Source organism: Ammospiza nelsoni, chromosome 1 (assembly GCF_027579445.1).
Source record: "Ammospiza nelsoni isolate bAmmNel1 chromosome 1, bAmmNel1.pri, whole genome shotgun sequence".
NCBI lineage: Eukaryota > Metazoa > Chordata > Aves > Passeriformes > Passerellidae > Ammospiza > Ammospiza nelsoni.
In genome coordinates this window covers 78,852,283-78,870,991 of record NC_080633.1, presented here as the reverse complement: position 1 = coordinate 78,870,991, position 18,709 = coordinate 78,852,283, and the positions used below count along the sequence as shown (strand labels likewise).

The window sequence follows — 18,709 nt, the reverse complement described above, 5'->3', positions numbered from 1 at the left end:
GATACCAGTCCTGAAGCCCCAGCGACGTTCAGGCCAGCTCTTCAGCTGCAGGAGCGCCCGGGAGAGATCCATTCTCCTGAGAAATGTGTTGCTTTCCTCTATGTGTTGCTGCCTTTTGTGTTTAACCGGCAGACCCTCTCCTTAAGCGTGCCAGGAGCATCCAGGCTCGGGAATTTTTAGTCTCCTCCGCCCGTGCGGCCCTTCTCCGCCGTGCGAGCGGCTTTACCGCTCCCCAGGAGGGCTGCAGGTGTAGGCAGGCGGCCCGGCTCGCCCGCTCCCTCCGCCGCGCAGCATCCCAGCTCCGCCGGGCGCGCTTCGGGCGCGGAGGGTCGCGGAGCGCCCCGCACCTCGCCGCGCCGCGCCCGCTCTCCTCGGGGCAGCGAGCCTGGCCGCTCCCTTCCCTTTTTTTTTTTTTTTTTTTTGTTTGAGGGGTGTGGGGGTGTAATGCTGCAAGGTGCGTTCGCGGAGCCGCGGTCCGGCCCCCCCTGCACGGCCGGTATTTAAACGTGGGGTCCGTGCGCCCCCTAAGCGCCAGCGCCGCGCAGCGCATCCCCCGCCCGCCAGCGCGGGAAATAAATAAATAAAGCGTGTGGCTTTTGAACTGCCCACAGACTGTCACAGGGAAGGGGGGAGGGAGGGAAAGAGGGAGGGGGAGAGAGTGAGAAATGCAGAGGCAGCAGCCGCGGTAGCGGCGGCAGTGCTCCAGCAGGCACTAGGCACTCCGGTCCCGGCGAGCGAGCGGGCGAGAGCCACAGCGCTCCGAGCGAGGCGAGGGGGCTCTGGGCTGCCCGGGACTCTCTTTGTGACACCCCAGCACACAAACACACCGACAGGGACAGAGGAAAAACACAAAAAGGTAAGACGCGGTGTGTTTCACTTATGCCATTTACACAGCAGCCCGCGAGAGCTTTGCCATTTTTATCATTTCCCCCCCTTCCGTTGTGTCTCGATTTGTGGGGAGGGGAGATGCGCGTGTGAATCGGTAAGAGCAGAGAGAGCGGAGCAGCCCGGGAGGCGCCTGCCCGGGCACATTTTAGGAATATCGCTGCGAGGAGCTCAATTCCTCGAGAGGGGACCACCTGGGAGCGGGATCGAGGCACACAACGGACCGAAGGCGATTCCGTGAGATTTAAATGCCCGGGAAGGCTCTCCTGGGGAAGGGTGGGGGTAGCGGTGGGTGTGGTGGGAATAATAGTGGTTTATGCCCAATTTCTTTTCGGCGCTTTTAGCCTGTTTCCAAAGGGAGTCTCCTTAATTAATAACAATAATTTAAAATAAAAAGAGAAAAAAAAGGGGGGAAAAAAAGGGAAAAAAGGAAGATGCCCCAAGCTCTCCATGAAAGGAAGCGCTGGGAGAAGAGCACGCACGGCGCCAGGAAGATGGCAGGGCGGCTGGGCGGGGGGCGGCGGTGCTGCAGGGGGATTGCGGGCTCCGGGCGGCTGCTGGGGCGCTCCGCGGGCTGCGGGGGGCGTCGGGGCGGGCGAGGAGCGGCCAGCGGCGCTCGCCCATTGTGGCCGGCGACAAGGCGATTGTCGCTTGCCCATTGTGGCGCGGAAGCGGCGCTGCCTCCGCGGTCACGCGTGCGCGTGGGCGCGCCGGCGGGTTTGAAGCGCTGCTCCCGGCCGGGCGGCACACGCCGGGGCTCGGCTGCCCGAGCAGGGGCACGGACCCGCCGTCAAACACGACAGAGACCGCCACTGCTGCTGCTGCCCCCCGCACTACGCCCCGATGCGCCTGGTCCATGAATATTCACCGACTGCCGCCCTCCGCTCCCCACAGGTCCCCATCGACCCTCTGGTTTTCCCCCCACCAAAGAAAGCTACGACTCCCCTCGACCTTTTTTCCCCCCCTTCCCCTCACGACGCGCCGTGTCGCCTCTTCCCCACGCACACGCGTGTCTTTGGAACGCGGTACCCGCAAGGCGCTCTTCCCGCGCCTCAGCTGGGCGTGGCGGCACACGCGGGGGAAAGGGAGGCGGACACACGCACACCCCCGGGACACCCCCGGGACACCCCCGCCCTCCTGCCACGCCGGGTGGGCGCCGCGCGGGGGGATGCGGGGCGACAGGGGGGTGCGGAGTGGAGCGGGGAGGAGTGGAGGGGGGATGCGGAGTGGAGAAGGGATGCGGAGTGGAGGAGGGATGAGGATGGAGGAGGGATGAGGATGGAGGAGGGATGCGGTGGAGGAGGGATGCGGGAAGCCCCCGCCGCCCTGCCCGCGCCTTTGTCTGCGCCCGGCGCATGCGCGGAGGCGGCGGCGCGGCCGGGGCCGGCGGCGGAACAAAGGCGGCTCCCTCAGCTCCCCGAGCCCCGGGCTCCCCCCGGCCGCCCTCGGCAGCCCCGGGACTCATCGGGGTGTCCCAGTCGTACCCCGCACCCTTCCCTCCCCTCGCTGAGCCAGGCTGAGCTTGGCGTCTGTTGCTGTGCGCGGCGGCGGAGCGGACCCGTGCCCCCCCTCACCTCACCCACACAAAATTCGGCGTTTAGGAAGGGGAAAAGGCCGGCCCGTTGCCCGCCCCCTCGGGTTCGGTGGGCGGCAGGCGAGCGCCCGCGGGTGCGAGCACCCCCTGAGCTCCCCCGGGGCGGGCTCCAACACCGCCCCTGCTGCTCTCAGCGGCCTGAGGGGCAGGAGCCGGGGCAGGGGTCCCTCTGCAGCGGCCTTGGGGACAGGAGCTGGGGCAGGGGTCCCTCTGCAGCGGCCTGAGGGGGCAGGAGCCGGGGCAGGGGTCCCTCTGCAGCGGCCTGGGGTCGCTCGGGGGTCCCTTGAGCAGAGAGGGCGAGGCGGGCGGCGCGTACGTGCCGCAGAGGCGGCAGAGCCCCGGAGCAGCCCCGCCGCAGGGACGCGCTCCCGGCCCGGCTCCGGCCGTCTGGGAGGCACACGCGTGCTCTGCGTGCCCGGGCGGGCGCTCTCCTGGAGCATCGCATCTCCCTCTGCCGAGGGGAAGCAATCTATCAAGAGGAAGATTGTGTGCGTGCGTGTTAGTGCGACATCTTGAGATCTCTTTTGTTCGAATTGTTGCGTCTCGATGCTGGCATCGGTGCCTGTTCCTTCTTCACCACTCTTCTTTCCCGGCTCTTGTCTAAAATTCGGATATATCTCTTTCTAGAGGGAGCATGCTTAAGCCTGTTTGAAATGTATGATTTTGTAAGCTAATGACGGTTTCTAGCAGAAGACAACTGGTGTGTTAGCCAGGCTGGAGTTAAAGCTGACAAAAGAATATTGCCAGTGGGCTGCTAAACAGGCGATGGCAGTGGATTTTATTGCTTCCCCTCGAGGGTGATGAACATTCACTAGAAAACATACACCCCAAGGCTCCTTGCATAGCAATTACTTGATATTTCCAGTGTTTCCAATTAAGATCTCCTCTGAAGAAGCCATCAGAGCCCTAAAAAATGTCTAAATGTCCCCTCTCTGCTTGCCAGATGCTTGCCAGGCACCACCTAAACTGGTGGCCAGGCTTCAAACACTGAGGGTTTTTTTTCCTGTGTAGATGTTCCCCATTAGCCAGGGAGAGTCTGAAGTGGGAGTGCCGTACTGAAGGAAGATGCAGCATCTGCTGCTACTGCTCTCTCCAGGGGAGATACCTTGTCCAACACAATCCTTTTGTATTCAGGCTGTTTCTGAGAATTCTGGATAACGTTCAGGGGTGAAGAAAGAGAAGAAGCGAGAACATGGCCGAAGGTTTTTGCACTTGCTGTCTACTCATTGTCTCCCACAACTTCATTTGAGGGAGAAGCTTTGCTTTGTGATCTCCGTTGCTAGTGGATTGTATGCAGTGGATATTTTCTTTTTGTCCAGCTGTTTCAGTTTAGCCAGGGAGCACCAACTCTGATCGGTGGACTGAATAAACACAAAATATTGGGAAATTCGTGATGGCTCTGTCTATTCTTGTATGCTTCATGTATGGAATAGCTGATTGTGTAATACTCCCTATATTTCCCTAATTGTACGTAGCTGCCAAAATGCAATCATGCAGCAGTTTTTTTATGTTAATTTCAAACTCTGAGTGTATCATATCCAGTTAAAATCAACATTAAAAGGGTGAAAATGGTAAAATCACTGTTCAAGTTATTGCCTGAAGCAATGATCAGGTGAAATTTTTTTCTCCCCACCCCGCCCTCTTCTATACATCATTGCATTTGAGATGCAACACCCTCTAAAGCAACATGGTGATACAAGGTTGACTTATTTGATTTATTTCAGAAAGTGGAATACCTTTGGTGCATACCCTTACCCTAAGTCTACAGAGTGTGCAACCTCCATAATTCCCGAGCCATGTCTAGAGCTGTCTCCAGTCCTCAAGTACTTGTGTTTTGATCTTTCAAAATCAAGTCTGTGGAATAAATTGTATTTTCCAAGTGAAGCTGCTTCTGTTTGTGCTGTGTTCCACTGGTAGCTTTGGCCCATGCAGTGAACCATGAAGTCCTTCAGCAGAACCTCCTGCGTACACGACGGCTTCTGTCGAACAATGGTGAATTCTTCCCTTGTGCCAGCACCTACCCATGGCCCAGTGGCACACACTGAGCAGGGTAGGAAAAAAAAAAAGCTGGTTGCAGGGTAGAAACAGGCCTTCCCATGAAATCTTGGGTGAGTTCTGTGTGGTTACAGTTTTAGACACTCAGCTACCATTGAGTTAGTAATTATTTGGAAATCTGCCATTGAAAGCTGATCTTGCACTAATTTACTAATTTTGAAATTTTGAAAACAAGAATTTTGGAGGGCTTTTGTTTGGTTTTTTTTCTTTCTTTTTTTTTTTTTTGGTCCCATCTCTATGAAGAGTATTCTGCAGTTTTTTGTACACGTTTGTGCACAAATCCCAGGTCTTGATCTAGGTGCGTAGGTGCAAGCGTAGTGTCCATGGGTGCAGTGTAAATTTAATGGGTAAAATCTAGCTCTTCAAATAAGAAAACTGGATGATCTTCAAATACATAATGAAGAGTATAGTAATCAACCAATATTCAAGGCCTTTCCTTTATTCATACAAGGGTAGCAAAGGCAAGCCATTTTGAGGTACGCTACAGAAGTATGGAGACTGATTTATAACTAAAGAAAGATACTTAGGAATGACTTGGGTTGCTGCTTCTGTGTCAATAAGGAATGAAAAGAATGAGGTAACAACCAGAAAAATCAAAGAAATTCCTGAAAGCATTATAGACTTGATAATAGAAACCATATGCAGCATAATGGGGGTTTCATGCATTAGTAGGAAATGCTTTCGAGATTAAAAAAATATGCAGGGGGAAGAAGGGGGGAAACCTTATGCGGAATGGAAAGGACTTTAAAGTCTTCCTTGCAATATCTTGTATCTCACAGTTCTCTTACCTAAAAGTGGTACCACCTAAGCTTCTTACTTCAAGATGGAGAAATGTGATTAATATTAAAATGTATCTACTGGTTATTTGGTATGAAAATTCATAAGTTTAAGATAGAAATAAATTGATAGCCATGAGATTCCTCAAACATGAAAGATTCCTGACTTGCCAGAATCTGAAAAGAAATCTTTGGCTTTCGTCTGCACACCAATAAATGTAAAGAGATACTGATTTGTAACACATGTGGAATGGTCAGGTTTTGCCTGGGAGCAAGATGTGTAGTAATTCTGTCTTAAGTACAGTTAATGCAATTTAACTCAGAGGAAACAGTTTTATTAATAAAAACCTCGTGTCTTAGGATATAAATAATAGTCTGATCTCTTTTGATGTGTTTGGTATTGTCTTCTGCAGAATAGGAATGAAGCAGTCTGTATGGTTGCCTGACTTGTTGGGTATATACTGCCAAGTACCCCAGCAGTGCGATAGCGTTGGGAAAGCCACATGCTTTTTAGTCACATGTTGCATAGTTTAGATTTTAGCCTGGTAAGTGGTGCCACATATGATTATGATCTGCTGATCCAGGGATTTTTTTTTTACCCTTTAGGAATTTGAACATCTTTTCAAAAGATTTTATTTTGTGTACACTGCCTTAGCAGTTGTTCAGAGCAGCATGACCTGGCACTTCATGTAAACTGTAGGACTGATGGCAGGATCTTCATTTTGAATAGAGACTTACTGTCCTTACAGAAGAGGCAACACTGAATGTATGATAACAATGGGCCTCAGCAACCAACCTTGATGGATGATGTCACGATGGTGATTGTAATACTACTGATGCCTTGGCATGAAGAGGATATGAATGCAGTGTTGAAGCATAATCTTTTCCTTCAGGCAAAAGACTAGTAGCTATAATGACAGTTTCCCAAGAATTAATTTTAATGATAGAGATCTATGCCATCATGATGTCGTGTGACAAATGGAAGCTAGTTCTGTAAGAGTAGTGAAATCAGGGGGCTGCTGGCTATCTGCTGTTTCAATAGTCTTTAAATACTCATTGGTATACAGAACACAACCCCTGCAGAGGGACAGAGCCTGGTAATAGTTTTTGAACTTATTTTCTGCTATTACTGTTTTCCTTGTGTGATTGGTTGGTGATGGAGGGGCTCATATTCAAAATTACATCTTGATATGATTAACTGTTTTAGAATGAAGTAGATGGTCACATAGTGGGATCCTGTAGATGTGCATCTTCTAGACAAATTTAAGATTGATGAACTATGGAGAAGAAATTAAGCAAAGACAAAACAAAGAATGGATCAACAATAGCAGAATTGATGCAAGTTTCCCTCATCTTCCTACCTTAGAAAAACACATGCAAAACATGCACAAATCAAGATGTATAAAACAGTGAAAACCCAATTACAAACATAGTCAACATGGAAGGTTACACCATGGGAAATGCTTTGGTATGTGCTTGTCTGAGATAGTGGAGCCAGAGAATTGCTCCATCAGTTTCCTGTAATCATCCTTCCTCAAGGCAGTGAAGCGCTTCATTAGCGCAGAACGAAAACAAAAACAAAAACAGGGTAGAGATCGTATAAAATTTAGAGTCTGGAAAAGGACAGGGTGAAACCTGTCACCACTGGATGAGGTGTTCAGATTATTTCTACATTTCCATTTCATATACAGAGTTTCCAGTAACACAAAGTTGCTGTATTTTGGCCAGTGCTGGTAAGTGCATGATTGACTTTTGCTGCTAACTGTGCAGATCTGATGGGAGGAGGCAAATTCAGTGAGATCTGAGGTGGTGAAAACAGTCCTTATGCGTTTCTTGCTGTCCCCAGGAAAACTTCAGCAGATGGGGAAGATGTGCTAGCTGCTCTAACAATTGTTTCCTAATTGGATATGCTGAGACAGTGGGGCTCATTTTCCTCCAGCAACATCACTAAACCCTGCACCAGTGAATGCACATTCTGCACTGGGAATAGCTGATGTCACTGAAGAGAGGGTGAAAGATGTGTGTTTGCCCTTGCTTTTCTTTTCAGATCTACAGGCCTTGCAAAGCAAGGGAGACATAAGTTCTCCAGATGATAAAATTCAAAATCAGGTCAGGTTTTCCAGGCTCTTCCATTCCACACTTTGCTTGAGATGTAGGAGAGTACTGTTGGTTTGCAACTTTGTTTCACTTGGAGCTTTCACTAGGAGCTTGTGAGGCTTCTGTAGGGGACTTGAGTGTTCAGGATAGCCCCCGAGCCTGTAATTCAAATGCTTAAGTTAGCAGAACAAAGCAAATGTGGAAACGTGGAAACTCTTTCCTTGTTTGCAGTCCACACATGCTCTGTGTAACGCCAGCAATCATAGCTAAGAGCTTTCTGATAGCCCTAGAATGCTGCATGTAGGATGTGACAGTTCAAGGAGAGTGACAAGTTGTCCTTGAGGATATCTTTTTTCTGAAGGATCTGCTGTTACACGCGAGAATTTTGGTAAGAGGAATTTATCCATTCTCTGCTTCTGTATGCTGTTCCCTTTTCTCATTTCCTACCCTCGGAGATCTTCATCTGGAAAAAAACCATCCTCCGGTGAAGAGGTACCAGCAGAAATCTTTTTAGCTGCTTGTAGCCATCTGATGTTCCACCAGTATTGTGCATTTTAATGATTTATTCAGTGCTAGTTTCCTTAGTGATATCTAGGGAAACATTCAGCTTTCTGCATATTGGCCCATCCTTTCCATCCAGTTGCCTCGAACAGATGACATTACCTTAATGAATAATAGTTTTAGAGCCAAGCTAAGTAAGAGCTGCCATGTGCACTGAAATATGATAGCTCACTGGGGTGCACTCTTTTCCTCTTCGTGTAATAGTGAGTAGAAGCCTCAACAGAGCTCAAGAAAACTAATATTACAGTATATTTTTGTAAGCACTAGAATGATTATTAGGTCACTGGAAGTTCAGCTGTCATCCTCTTCTGTGGATGAGTCAGTGACTGACAGATTCATGAAGAAATTATTGGTGCTGCTAGCAATAGGAATGTGGCACTCCTTATGGTGTCTCATTCCCCACTGAACAGCACACTGACAATCCACTGGGCCACAGTGCATGACAGTGGCCTTCAGTGCTGAGGTACCTCCTGTTACCAAGGGTTCAAACTGGACTGCAAATCACCTACAGGTGTCCTTGCAAACACCTCTTGGAACGTCACTGTTACCAAGACACTACGGAGAAGAGCAAATATATCAGCTAGCAGATGACAAATGCTGGAAGCAGGATAAAGATTGTGTCTTTAAATACTTGCCATGTGTGTTCTGAGCTGGCATTGATTATGGAGTACGGTGTTGAGGGAAATGAGCTGGCATTGCATGCTCTCCCACAGCCATTGACCCTGTGAGGAACATCCGAGTGCCTCACCATCCGAACACAGAGGTGATAGAGAATGAAGGAAATTCTGCACTGACAGATTTGTGGTTCAGAAAAAAAATGTCTGTCCAGGAGTTTTCTGTGGAACAATGACAGTAAATTTACAGACTAAGGAAAGAAACATTCATCTCAGCAGCTTTTATTTCCTTTCTACTTAAAAACCAAGTTCTTTGGCACATTTTCTCCTGACTGAAGAAGCTATTTTGAATGCTTCTTATTAGAAATTGAATTCTAACCTGTTGGGATTTATCTCTGTCCATGTTTGTAGATGTATCTCATTAAAAAAAGTTTTATTGTCTTCACATGAATTTTTCATGTAGCTTTGGCTCTGTGCACTTCCTTGCCATATTACTGTAGCTCACTTATCTGTATTTAAATGAAGTTATCATGGTGGCTATGCAGCCATTTCCCTTGCTTATCCTTTCTAGAAGCCCATATTTTCAGCCATGAACTAACTCAGCCTATTTCAGGGAACACCTTGATAATCACACAGTGAGAGGCAGTGTGTGCATAAGCAGACACGCAGAACGCAGGAAGATCTATGTCATCAGCTTAATTGTGTGCTGGCATTCATATATAATGAGAGTCCACAACCACTTCTTGTAAAACTTTAATTTTAAACTCTGTAACTCATGCTACTAGACCCCAGCGGTTTGCATGCATATGGCTCCCAAATCTAGATGTTCACTAAAGTGAGATCATATCAACATGAGAACTTGGTCTTAAACAAAGTTTCATGCAAATCCTGTAACAATATGGAAAACTTGGAGCTCTGCCAGCTGAAAGCTTTCAACAGTTTTAAACTTCTTACCAGCTGAAGAAATATTAATGTGATTTCCTCTGCTGAGTGAAAAGGGAGAGATTTTTTCCTTTTTACACATTGTTTCAGTTTTAAACAAAAGTGGCTCTTGACTAAATGAAAAAAAAAATTCCACCAGCAAACCCAGCCCTTCTGTGATAGCTTGAATTTTGTCTTATTTTCAAGAAGAACTAGATTTGTTTGATCCTGTAGACAATTAAATTGCTACAAGCTCATAATTAGACTGCATTAGTGAGTTGAAAAACCATCCAGAACACAGTTTTAGGGGAAAGATTTCCTATTATAAAGGACAAAGCTTGTCTGTCAAGCTGTGGCTGTGCTGGGTTGCTTATTGCATAAAGGCCAGTAGCTGTCACAGTCATGCTGGCCCAGGCTTCTTTTATAGAGAACCATTATTTGGATCCACTTCTAATTGCTCTAGATTTTAATTGTGTTTAAATAAAACATAACATTTATAAATTATGGAGATGACAACATGATTGCTGTGGACATTGAGTGTGATTCCATCAAGGTGAGGACTGTATTCAGGCCAAGTGAGTTCATGATGACAGATATATATGTCTTTTATTCTGAAGGACAAGTTTGTAGCTACAGGGTGAAGACACGAAATAGCCTTTGGTCTCTCTGGAGGGTCCCCGAGTAGGGGGCCGGGGAATTTAAGGGTATTGATTTAGATCATCTGCTGTACATTGTGGTCCCAAAAAACCCTCTCAAATAACATTCTTTGCGTTAGAATTACAGCTAGTCATCTCAGTTAATTGACTCCGTACACAGAGAAAACTTACAGTGTTGATAGAGCCAAAATAATAGATAAATACGAGGTTTATTCACAGCCTCATCTCCGCCCACAAGCTGTTTCAAGTTTTGAATACTAATGCTTGTTTCAAGTATGCAGAAGTTTTGGAATGAAAATCTGGAGTCCTCCCTGGTCCCAAACTTCCTTTTTAACACCCTTGGAATTGACTGTGGGTCCACTACCTGGTCCTCAGCATTTTAAGGTTTTTTTTCCTAAGCTTCAAGTTCCTGGCTTGAATCTCTTGCCTGTCTCACCCTGCTGTCTCTGGAAACATCACCTCTGAGCAGCCTTAGGGAAGGAGGTCCTCTGGTCATTGTAAAGCAAACAAATAAAATCAGACTGTTCAAGGGAGCCCTCTGGGCTGTCTTGCAAAGAGTGGCTTTGGTGAGACTGCATCCATGGTTGGAAGTGCCAGTCATTGGTTGCTCACTTGTGATGTTTGTTGACTCCCTGCTCTGGAAAGAAGACCAAAGAGGTGACTTAATTATTACAAATGCCCTGTTTTATCCTTATCTTTTATCTAGCCATATGATTCTGATCATCTCTGATCTAGTTAGTTAGGGAGATAGTTAAATATAACTTCATGTATCTAGGCGCATTTAGCTATTTGTGGTTAAATCTGCTCTCGGTTCCTAAGAGACTGTATTTCAAAGTTTCAGAGACACAGCCAGGAATACTTTCATATGAAATAAAAAATACAGGGAGTTTGTCTTAACTAACACAGTGGGATATTCTTTTATCTTAGCAATACACCTCACAGCTTACAATCACATTAAAGCCTTTCATGGAAACAAGGAGTCATCTTTCTGTCTTCTGTCACTAAGGACTAGTAGGTAACTGAGTGGGATTTCTACTGTTCATGTAGATAACTTTGGACTGCATGAGGAAAACAGTTGCTCTTTGCTCTTTAACAAATGAGAGATGATCAGTAAGTTAAAATTATTTTAATAAGTTTTAATGAATAAATCATAGTAAAAATTCCTTGTCTGTGGGATAACTTCTAATAAGACAGTATGTGGTAGTTGTTGAGAATATATGGTCAGAATTGCCATAAAGAAGATTTTGTTGATGAGAAAGGGAAAACAAGCATAACAGAGGTCCATTCCTTAGTTGTGTTGGGTGTTTAGAACCAGAACAAAATAAATTGCCTTTTAACTATCCTAAAATGGACATTGAAGAATTTCCTTTTTTATATTGTGCTTTGAACATTTAAAGATATAACTTGCATGGGTCATATGCCACATAAAAGAGAGCTACTGTTCGAGTGGATGCACATGTAAACAGTGTGATCAAACAGGACCTATGAAAGGGAGAAATGAACACTTTGGTTTTTGTGCAGTGTAAAGAAGCAAATGATTATTTTTAGACTAGGTAAGAAATAACCATTGAAAGATTACTTAAATATGACTCATTCTGCCTTGGGGCAAGGAGAGGAAATATCTTGACTTCTCTTGAGGTGTCTTTCAGTCTTGTGGTTTGTGTGATCAGGGACATGGGGAGCCTTTGGAATGAACTAGTTCTTGAGTGCAGAGAAATTAGTTTAGTTGAAACAAAATCCTTCCCAAGTGTACTGATTTATGGGCAGTGTGTCTGAGCTCTGTTAATATTGAGATCCAAAGATGAACCTCTGCATAGATGCTTTATGGACATGATATGTGCCGTAAATAAATACGCAAATAAGGCTTTCCTAGAGCTGGCAAGAGGCTATTTAGTTTATTGATGATGAACAGCATAGGTTGTTAAATGAAGATTTCTCATAGTGCTCTTGACAGAATTCTTTAAATGGACTGTAAGTTTGAGGATATTCTTCAAAATGGAGCTGATGTGCAAAAAGGGGAGTAAAGCTTACAAAAATGATTGAGGCTTTTCAGGTCATAAGTTTTATTTAAAGACAGTGATAAGTAATCATATGTCTGTGTTTGAAAATGTTACTCTTCAAGCCGAGAATGAAATTTTGTGACTGCATCTGAGGACAGTTGCATACTTCTGATTGATATGACACTAGGATGTCTTTTGTTACTTAGTTTATAGGCTGCAGAAACCTTTGCTGGGTTGTTCCACAGATGAGTGGAGAAGGCTATTCACATGTTTTCAACACATGGTGACTGAAACTTAATGGTATAATAACTGTAGCTTGGAAAGTGATATAATCTCTAAAGAAATCTTTGGTGTATTCATAAATGCTTTTGAATAAACATAATATTCAGCTGAACAAATATCTTTGTGCAGTTCATCTTTTGCATGCAGGTGGGCAGCTGCCATTGAAGTTCCTGGCTCAATACCAGGGGCTAGATCCATGCTACTTTGGACTATGTGTTTGAAATCAATTAATCAATCAATCAATCAATCAATCAATCTTTTCCTACCTGAGGGCAACCTAAGAGTTATTTAGTTTCCACATGTGCTTACTGGAAATAGTGTGCTCTCAAGAGGCACTTGCAGATTTTGCCTGTGTTTTTCTGTTTAATGTACCAGGTTCTTGGCTAGTTGCCCATGTCTTGGTGTTATTAGAGATAAGGGAATGCTCACCTTCGTTTAGCTGCTAATTGTTAGATTATTCAGCAAAGTATGGATGTCAAGTTGTGCACAGCAGTGTGTTGGGCACTTTTTAGAGTAAGCTTTTCCAAGAGGGAGGCATGTTTAGGAGCAGAGCTAGAGTGGTGGGCTTGATTCTGGTTTTATTCATGTTGATCAGTGAGTATCTGATTTGAATCTAATTGAGTTGCACTAACAAAGTCAGAGCTGTGAGCCACTAGAATTTCACTGTAATTTGGATGGTTGAGTGGGCAGCACTGATTGGGATTGATGTTTATATATATATAAAATATAAAATGCTTGTGTTTGCAATCATAATACAAAAGCATTTACCAGAACATTAAATCCCAGTGTTCTGTCACCTGTCTGCTTTTCTGTCTTTCTCCTTGCTTCCTTTGAGAAACAGTGGTAGGTTAAATTGAATAATATCAATGTTGAAGGCGAGTTTTCTACTGCCTGAAGAGGAAGGAGCATTATCTTTTCAATCTGTGCAAGGTAAGTGTGTGCAGCAGTCAAGTTTTCATGTTGAGAAGATAGGTCAGAAAACAATATGCCTTAGGTTAGAATTCTTTTGGTTGGGAACAAAATCCCTGGCATTAGGTCTTATTAACATTAATAAGCTCATATAAACTGACACAGAGTACTGCAAAATGGAATGGGGTTTTTTTTCCTGTTCGTGGGCCTGTACATGAGAAAGAGCACACCTAGTAATTATGGCAGTGAGGAAAAGGAGTGTGCCCTGGATAAACTGGGTTCTGCAAGTGTGTGCTACTATGCAGTAGCATGTGCTACAGGAGGTGGGGAATGTGTGGTAGTGTAGACACAGGCAGTGCCCCCTTCTCTGTGGGAGATCTCTGTGTGGGAGCTATTGAATGAGGGTTGTGGGTTAGCGTGGTTGTGGGGATTTCACTGCTTGTCCTGGGTTTAGTCAGCACCCTGAATCAGAGCTGCCTGCAGCTGTGTTTTGATGGTTTATCTGGTTTTGTTAAAACTGCTCACAAGTAATCCAGCCCAGCCTGTTTCATCAGCTGCCTTATGGAACTCTGCCAGGCAAACAACAGGTAAGCAAGATGAAGGGCTAAAAATGACATGTTGGAGCTTCATTTACAGGCTGATAAATCCTAGAAAGCAGTTTTAGTATTCAAGTATTATGTTCATGCTGATGCCTAAACTCAGAGCTGGTCTGATTTGTCATAGAGAAATACCTCACAGATATCAGTCAGATATGGTTGACACAATTAGTCACTTTTACAGAAACCTTTTCTACTGAACAGACAGGCCAAGGAAAATAACCATGAATTTTAAAATCAGCACTCAAATTTGCATTTCAGGAGTAGAATATGGTTTTGAGGCTACTATCTGCAACATCCTCTGCTATGAGGATAATCTGAGAAAGTTGGGGTTGCTCAGGCTGGAGAAGAGAAGGCTACAGGGAGAGCTTAGAGCAGCCTTTCTGTACCTGAAGTGGCCTATGAGAAAGCAGGAGAGGGGCTTTTTACAAGGAAATGTAGGGATAGGAAAAGGGGGAATGGCTTTCAACTAAAAGGCTAGATTCAGATTAGATATTAGGAAGAAATTCTTTGCTGTGAGGGAGGTGAGGAACTGAATAGGTTGACCAGAGAAACTGAGTATGTCCAAGCCCTTGGTCTAGTAGAAGTGTCCTTGCCCACGGCAGGGGATTTGGAACCAGATCATCTTTAAGGTCTCTTCTGACTCAAACCATTCTGTGATTGTAACAGCATTTCTGTTTTCTACTGTAGGTAACTAGCCACTTAATAAAGAGTACCATTCATAAGAGTTCCTAGGTTTAAGACCTAAACCATGCAATATGGACTAATAAGTGTTAATTAATGAGACACATATATAACATGGACAGTCAGGATGCAAACACTTGCTCCTGCTGACTTCTGCTGGGGTATTAGTTTTGTCTTCTATAAAACATATTCAGCAGAATATTATCTTGTTTTGCTTGGGTCAGGCTCAGCCTCTACTGATAGAGCTGTCTGCTCTGTGCTATACAAAGTACCAACTGGCAAGATAATGTCTCTGGTCTGACCCCTCACCAAGGTGTTGAAAGCTCAGATTCAAGCCTAAAATTGGCAGGGGAGAGTTGAAACATGCTCTTTTATAGAAAAAGTGACCCTCTTTAAGCAAGGGGCGGCTAAATTTTTGCCTGTTAGATTGTGAAAGCTTATATAAAAATGCCACAAATTCCAGTCTTTTGGGAGACTGTAACAGATTTTTACCATGTAATTCTAGTATAAAGAAATGTCTTTGTTTGAATTCATAATTAAACATGTACTCCTTATGCTGTTTTGCAGTATTTTATTTGTAGGAGTTACTGGGAAGATGTTCAAGTCCCCAACTGCCAGTTAAGTGTCTGGTATGAATCTTACCCACAGAGCTGGTCCCATTACTTTACATTAAAGAAAAAAACATAGTGTGAATGCTTAAAATTTACATTACAATGTCTGTGATTTTTTTTCTTATTTGAGAACTAATCCCATCTCAATATTAGATAGATACTAATGTGTGGTAGATGCTTCCACACCAAGGGTGCAGGTACAGCTGACCTGAACCAGCAGCTCCATGGGGTGGGCTGGCTTCATGCTTTTCTGTGTTTGTTTTGTTTTTCTTCTGGCTGGGCTCCTTTCCTCACAGCTCAGTGAACTGAATCACCTCACACAAGGCTCAACTAAGAGCCAGACCAGCTACAAGGCAACAGGAGCTGGCAGTGGCTGTCCCACTTGACAGCAAACTATTTCATTTGGCTTAGCTGTATCACCAAAATACACCTTCATTCCAATATTGTAAAGATTTTTAGTGTTATTCGTCTAAGCATGCTTTTCATCTAAACCCACATTTGTAAGACGATTCATCTTATGACTAGAACATGGAAACATCACATTATGAAATTTAAAAAATAATTGTACTTTAAACCCAGTTGAGAAGTCTTCCAATAAAATGCATTTGTTTTAAAATATAGTAAGTGAATTACTTCAGTCACAAAGGGCTAAATGTGCCCAAAGACCACTGAATGTCTTTCAAGGGAGTTCCAGTATGGGAAATCAGAACTGAATTAACTCAGACTATGACCTGTAATGACTGTCTGCATCTCTTACATCCATTATTTTGTGTAAAGGAAGACTGACTCAAATATTAAGCTTGCTTTTTTTCCCCCTCTTTTTTCTTTTTCTTTTTCTTTTTCTTTTTCTTTTTCTTTTTCTTTTTCTTTTTCTTTTTCTTTTTCTTTTTCTTTTTCTTTTTCTTTTTCTTTTTCTTTTTCTTTTTCTTTTTCTTTTTCTTTTTCTTTTTCTTTTTCTTTTTCTTTTTTCTATTTTAAAGTAGTTTCCTGTCAAACCCTTATGGTTTATCATGCAATCCTTTTGTTTACATCTGAGTGAAGATTGATGTGTAAATCTCAGGTGTGACTAAACTGGTATGGTGAGTAAAGGGATGCCTCTGACCATTCCACACTTTGGTGTCTTGGCCAGGAGCAAGATTGTTCAAGGGATATTGTGATCTTGGCATTGCAATAGAGTTGCAGAAGGCTCACTAAATTCTTATTTTATGTTATCTTTTCATTTGAATAATTAAAATAGTGAGTGGGTTGTTTTTATAAAACTGTTACGTTGAACTGGAAACCTGGGTTCAGACTTTCAAGTTTTTTAGTGTTTGCTTAATGCTGGTTGGAGGGAGTTTGGGGGGATTTCCATCAGTTTTAATCAAAGGGCCTCTATTTTAATTACTAATACATATTTATGATCTCTTCAAAGGAGTTGTGGGGTTTTTGTTTCAGTTTTTTGTTTAATACAAGAGTCACTTATAGTTTGCTTCAAAAGATAAAGGTTATTTTAGCTTGACAGTTTCATCTGCAATTCTTGATTCCCACTACAAAACAGGTCGTTCAGACTACAGGCTGTACTCCTTGATAGAGCTAGCTCAGTACAGCAGCAATCAAAACATGTTGCACATAACAAATTGCTACATCAGTGCTGGTTTAAGAAATCCTTTTTATCGTAAACAGGAACTTAGCACTTTTTCTGAAATGTCTTATCCTGTGGAAAACTGCTCAGCATAATTTATGATTTCTCACTTAGCGTATTTATGAAACAGCTGTAAATCTGCACTTCATTTTGTACAAGGGTTTTGTATTTATGTCTAACTGTGTCAGCCATTTGGCTGCAGGAAAACGGTACCACTTGCTCAAGGGAGGGGAAGTTAGCCCTGTTAGCAAAAAATGAGACAGTTTGTCAGGACAGCAAGGTAAGTGTGCTATTCTTGTGTAAAGCTGTGTTTTATGAGGTGAGCCCAGCAATCATATTGTCTTTTCATGCAGTAACTCATTGGACACTTCCTGCCTACCAAAACTCCGGGAGAAGTCTTTTCTACCATGTCCTGAGGCAAGGCAGTAAAAAGAAAGGCCTATTGATGGGATTTTTGAGAAACAAACTGCAAGTAAATGCATTTTCTGATTTTATCTGGAAGTGGAGAATAGTTGGACCAGCCTCATCCATCAGTTCTACAGCTTTCTGCTTGTTTATATTGCTGTCATAAAAGTGGGTGTCTGTCCATCATGCATTTAGTAGCTTTAGAAGTGCAGTTGGCTCTGTTCACAGCAGCACCATAAGCCACATTCATGAGGAAGCTCTGTGGGAACTAATTTTATCCTTCTGAGAATTTTAACCACCTCCTATAGAATTTCACAGGCATTTTGCCCTACTGCTTCCACTAGCATGGACACCAGTATATTATACTTGTCTGTGCCCCATAGTTCTGTTTTCCAACTGCGTGCTTCAGTACCAGTTTCAGTATTGCTTTGCCTGGGGTAAGTGTTCTTGTTTCATTCTTTGAAGCTGAACTAAATTGAATTGAATAAAAGCAACACATCAAAAATCAGTGGTAGTCAGCTTTATCTTTCATTATAAAACTTTTTTTTGCACACACAGCTTTTCAGAAATGCTTGTAAAATCTAACAGACCCTCTTCAGTCTTAAAAAAAATGAGTAATGACCAAATGGCAACATGAGAGATGACAGTAATGATGGAGATTCCGCTGCCTTACATTTGCACATTTCAACATATGTATGGCACTGCAGAGACTGAATCCATCCTACAAGTGTTAATGGGTCCAGTATCATTCCTTCAGCCCAGATAGTCAGCATAAATGCAGGTTAAAGCACACCAGTGTTCCCTCTGTTAAAGGGAGCAGGACACTGACCCCTGTTATCTAGTGAATTTGCTTCTGTAAAGCAAACTCACACTGAGTGAAAGAATGAAGCTTCTATAAACTGTCATGGACACTCAGATAAGTGTATGGCTAGCATATCATCCCTGATAGAAATACTAAATACTGGAAATACTAAATACTACAGTACTAATATTCAAGGGGAACAGACTGAAAAAAAAGCAGTTTTTGACTTGAAGTTGTGTTTTCACAAAACTTCCTGACCTGGCCACCCCTGGCTGATGCCACGTGGCTTCTTGGTGGGGAAGCTTCCCAGCAATGGGGTGTGAGGAGGAGCTTACCCAATGGTCCTGCTGGGGAAACTGCACAACTGTGCTGCTGCATCAAAACCTGCTTCTTTCTCCTTCTGCCTGTGAGTTTTTTTTGCTCATCTACCCTGCTGGTGCAGCTGGGATGGCTCTGTGGTGCACCAGTGCTTTTGAGTTCTCTCAAGGTACATGCTAGAGCTGCATGGCAGCACAGGGCTCAGCAATCTGCAGAAACCATGCAAGCAGCCCTGCAAACACACAAAAAGCTGGCCCAGGCTGTGCTTTGGGTAGCCACATGGCCAGCATCAGCTGGTGTAGCTGGTGTTGAAGCCAGGCAG

General features: G+C 44.1%; 1 protein-coding gene across 3 annotated transcripts in view; it reads left to right on the top strand.

Moving 5' to 3' along the window:
* The first annotated feature begins 651 nt into the window (after positions 1 to 651).
* BASP1 (brain abundant membrane attached signal protein 1) overlaps positions 652 to 18,709 on the top strand; it is a 51,276-nt gene continuing 33,218 nt past the window's right edge. Inside the window, exon 1 of one of the 3 annotated variants that reach the window (XM_059483164.1) lies at positions 652 to 856. Coding sequence is in view for 1 of the 3 variants with exons in the window: in XM_059483156.1 (XP_059339139.1) it covers positions 17,308 to 17,334 (27 nt within the window). In the remaining 2 variants the exon portion in view is untranslated. Of the gene's footprint in view, positions 857 to 973; positions 1,123 to 17,292; positions 17,335 to 18,709 lie in introns of those variants that run through there. The other 2 variants (XM_059483173.1, XM_059483156.1) reach the window with 2 other exon arrangements.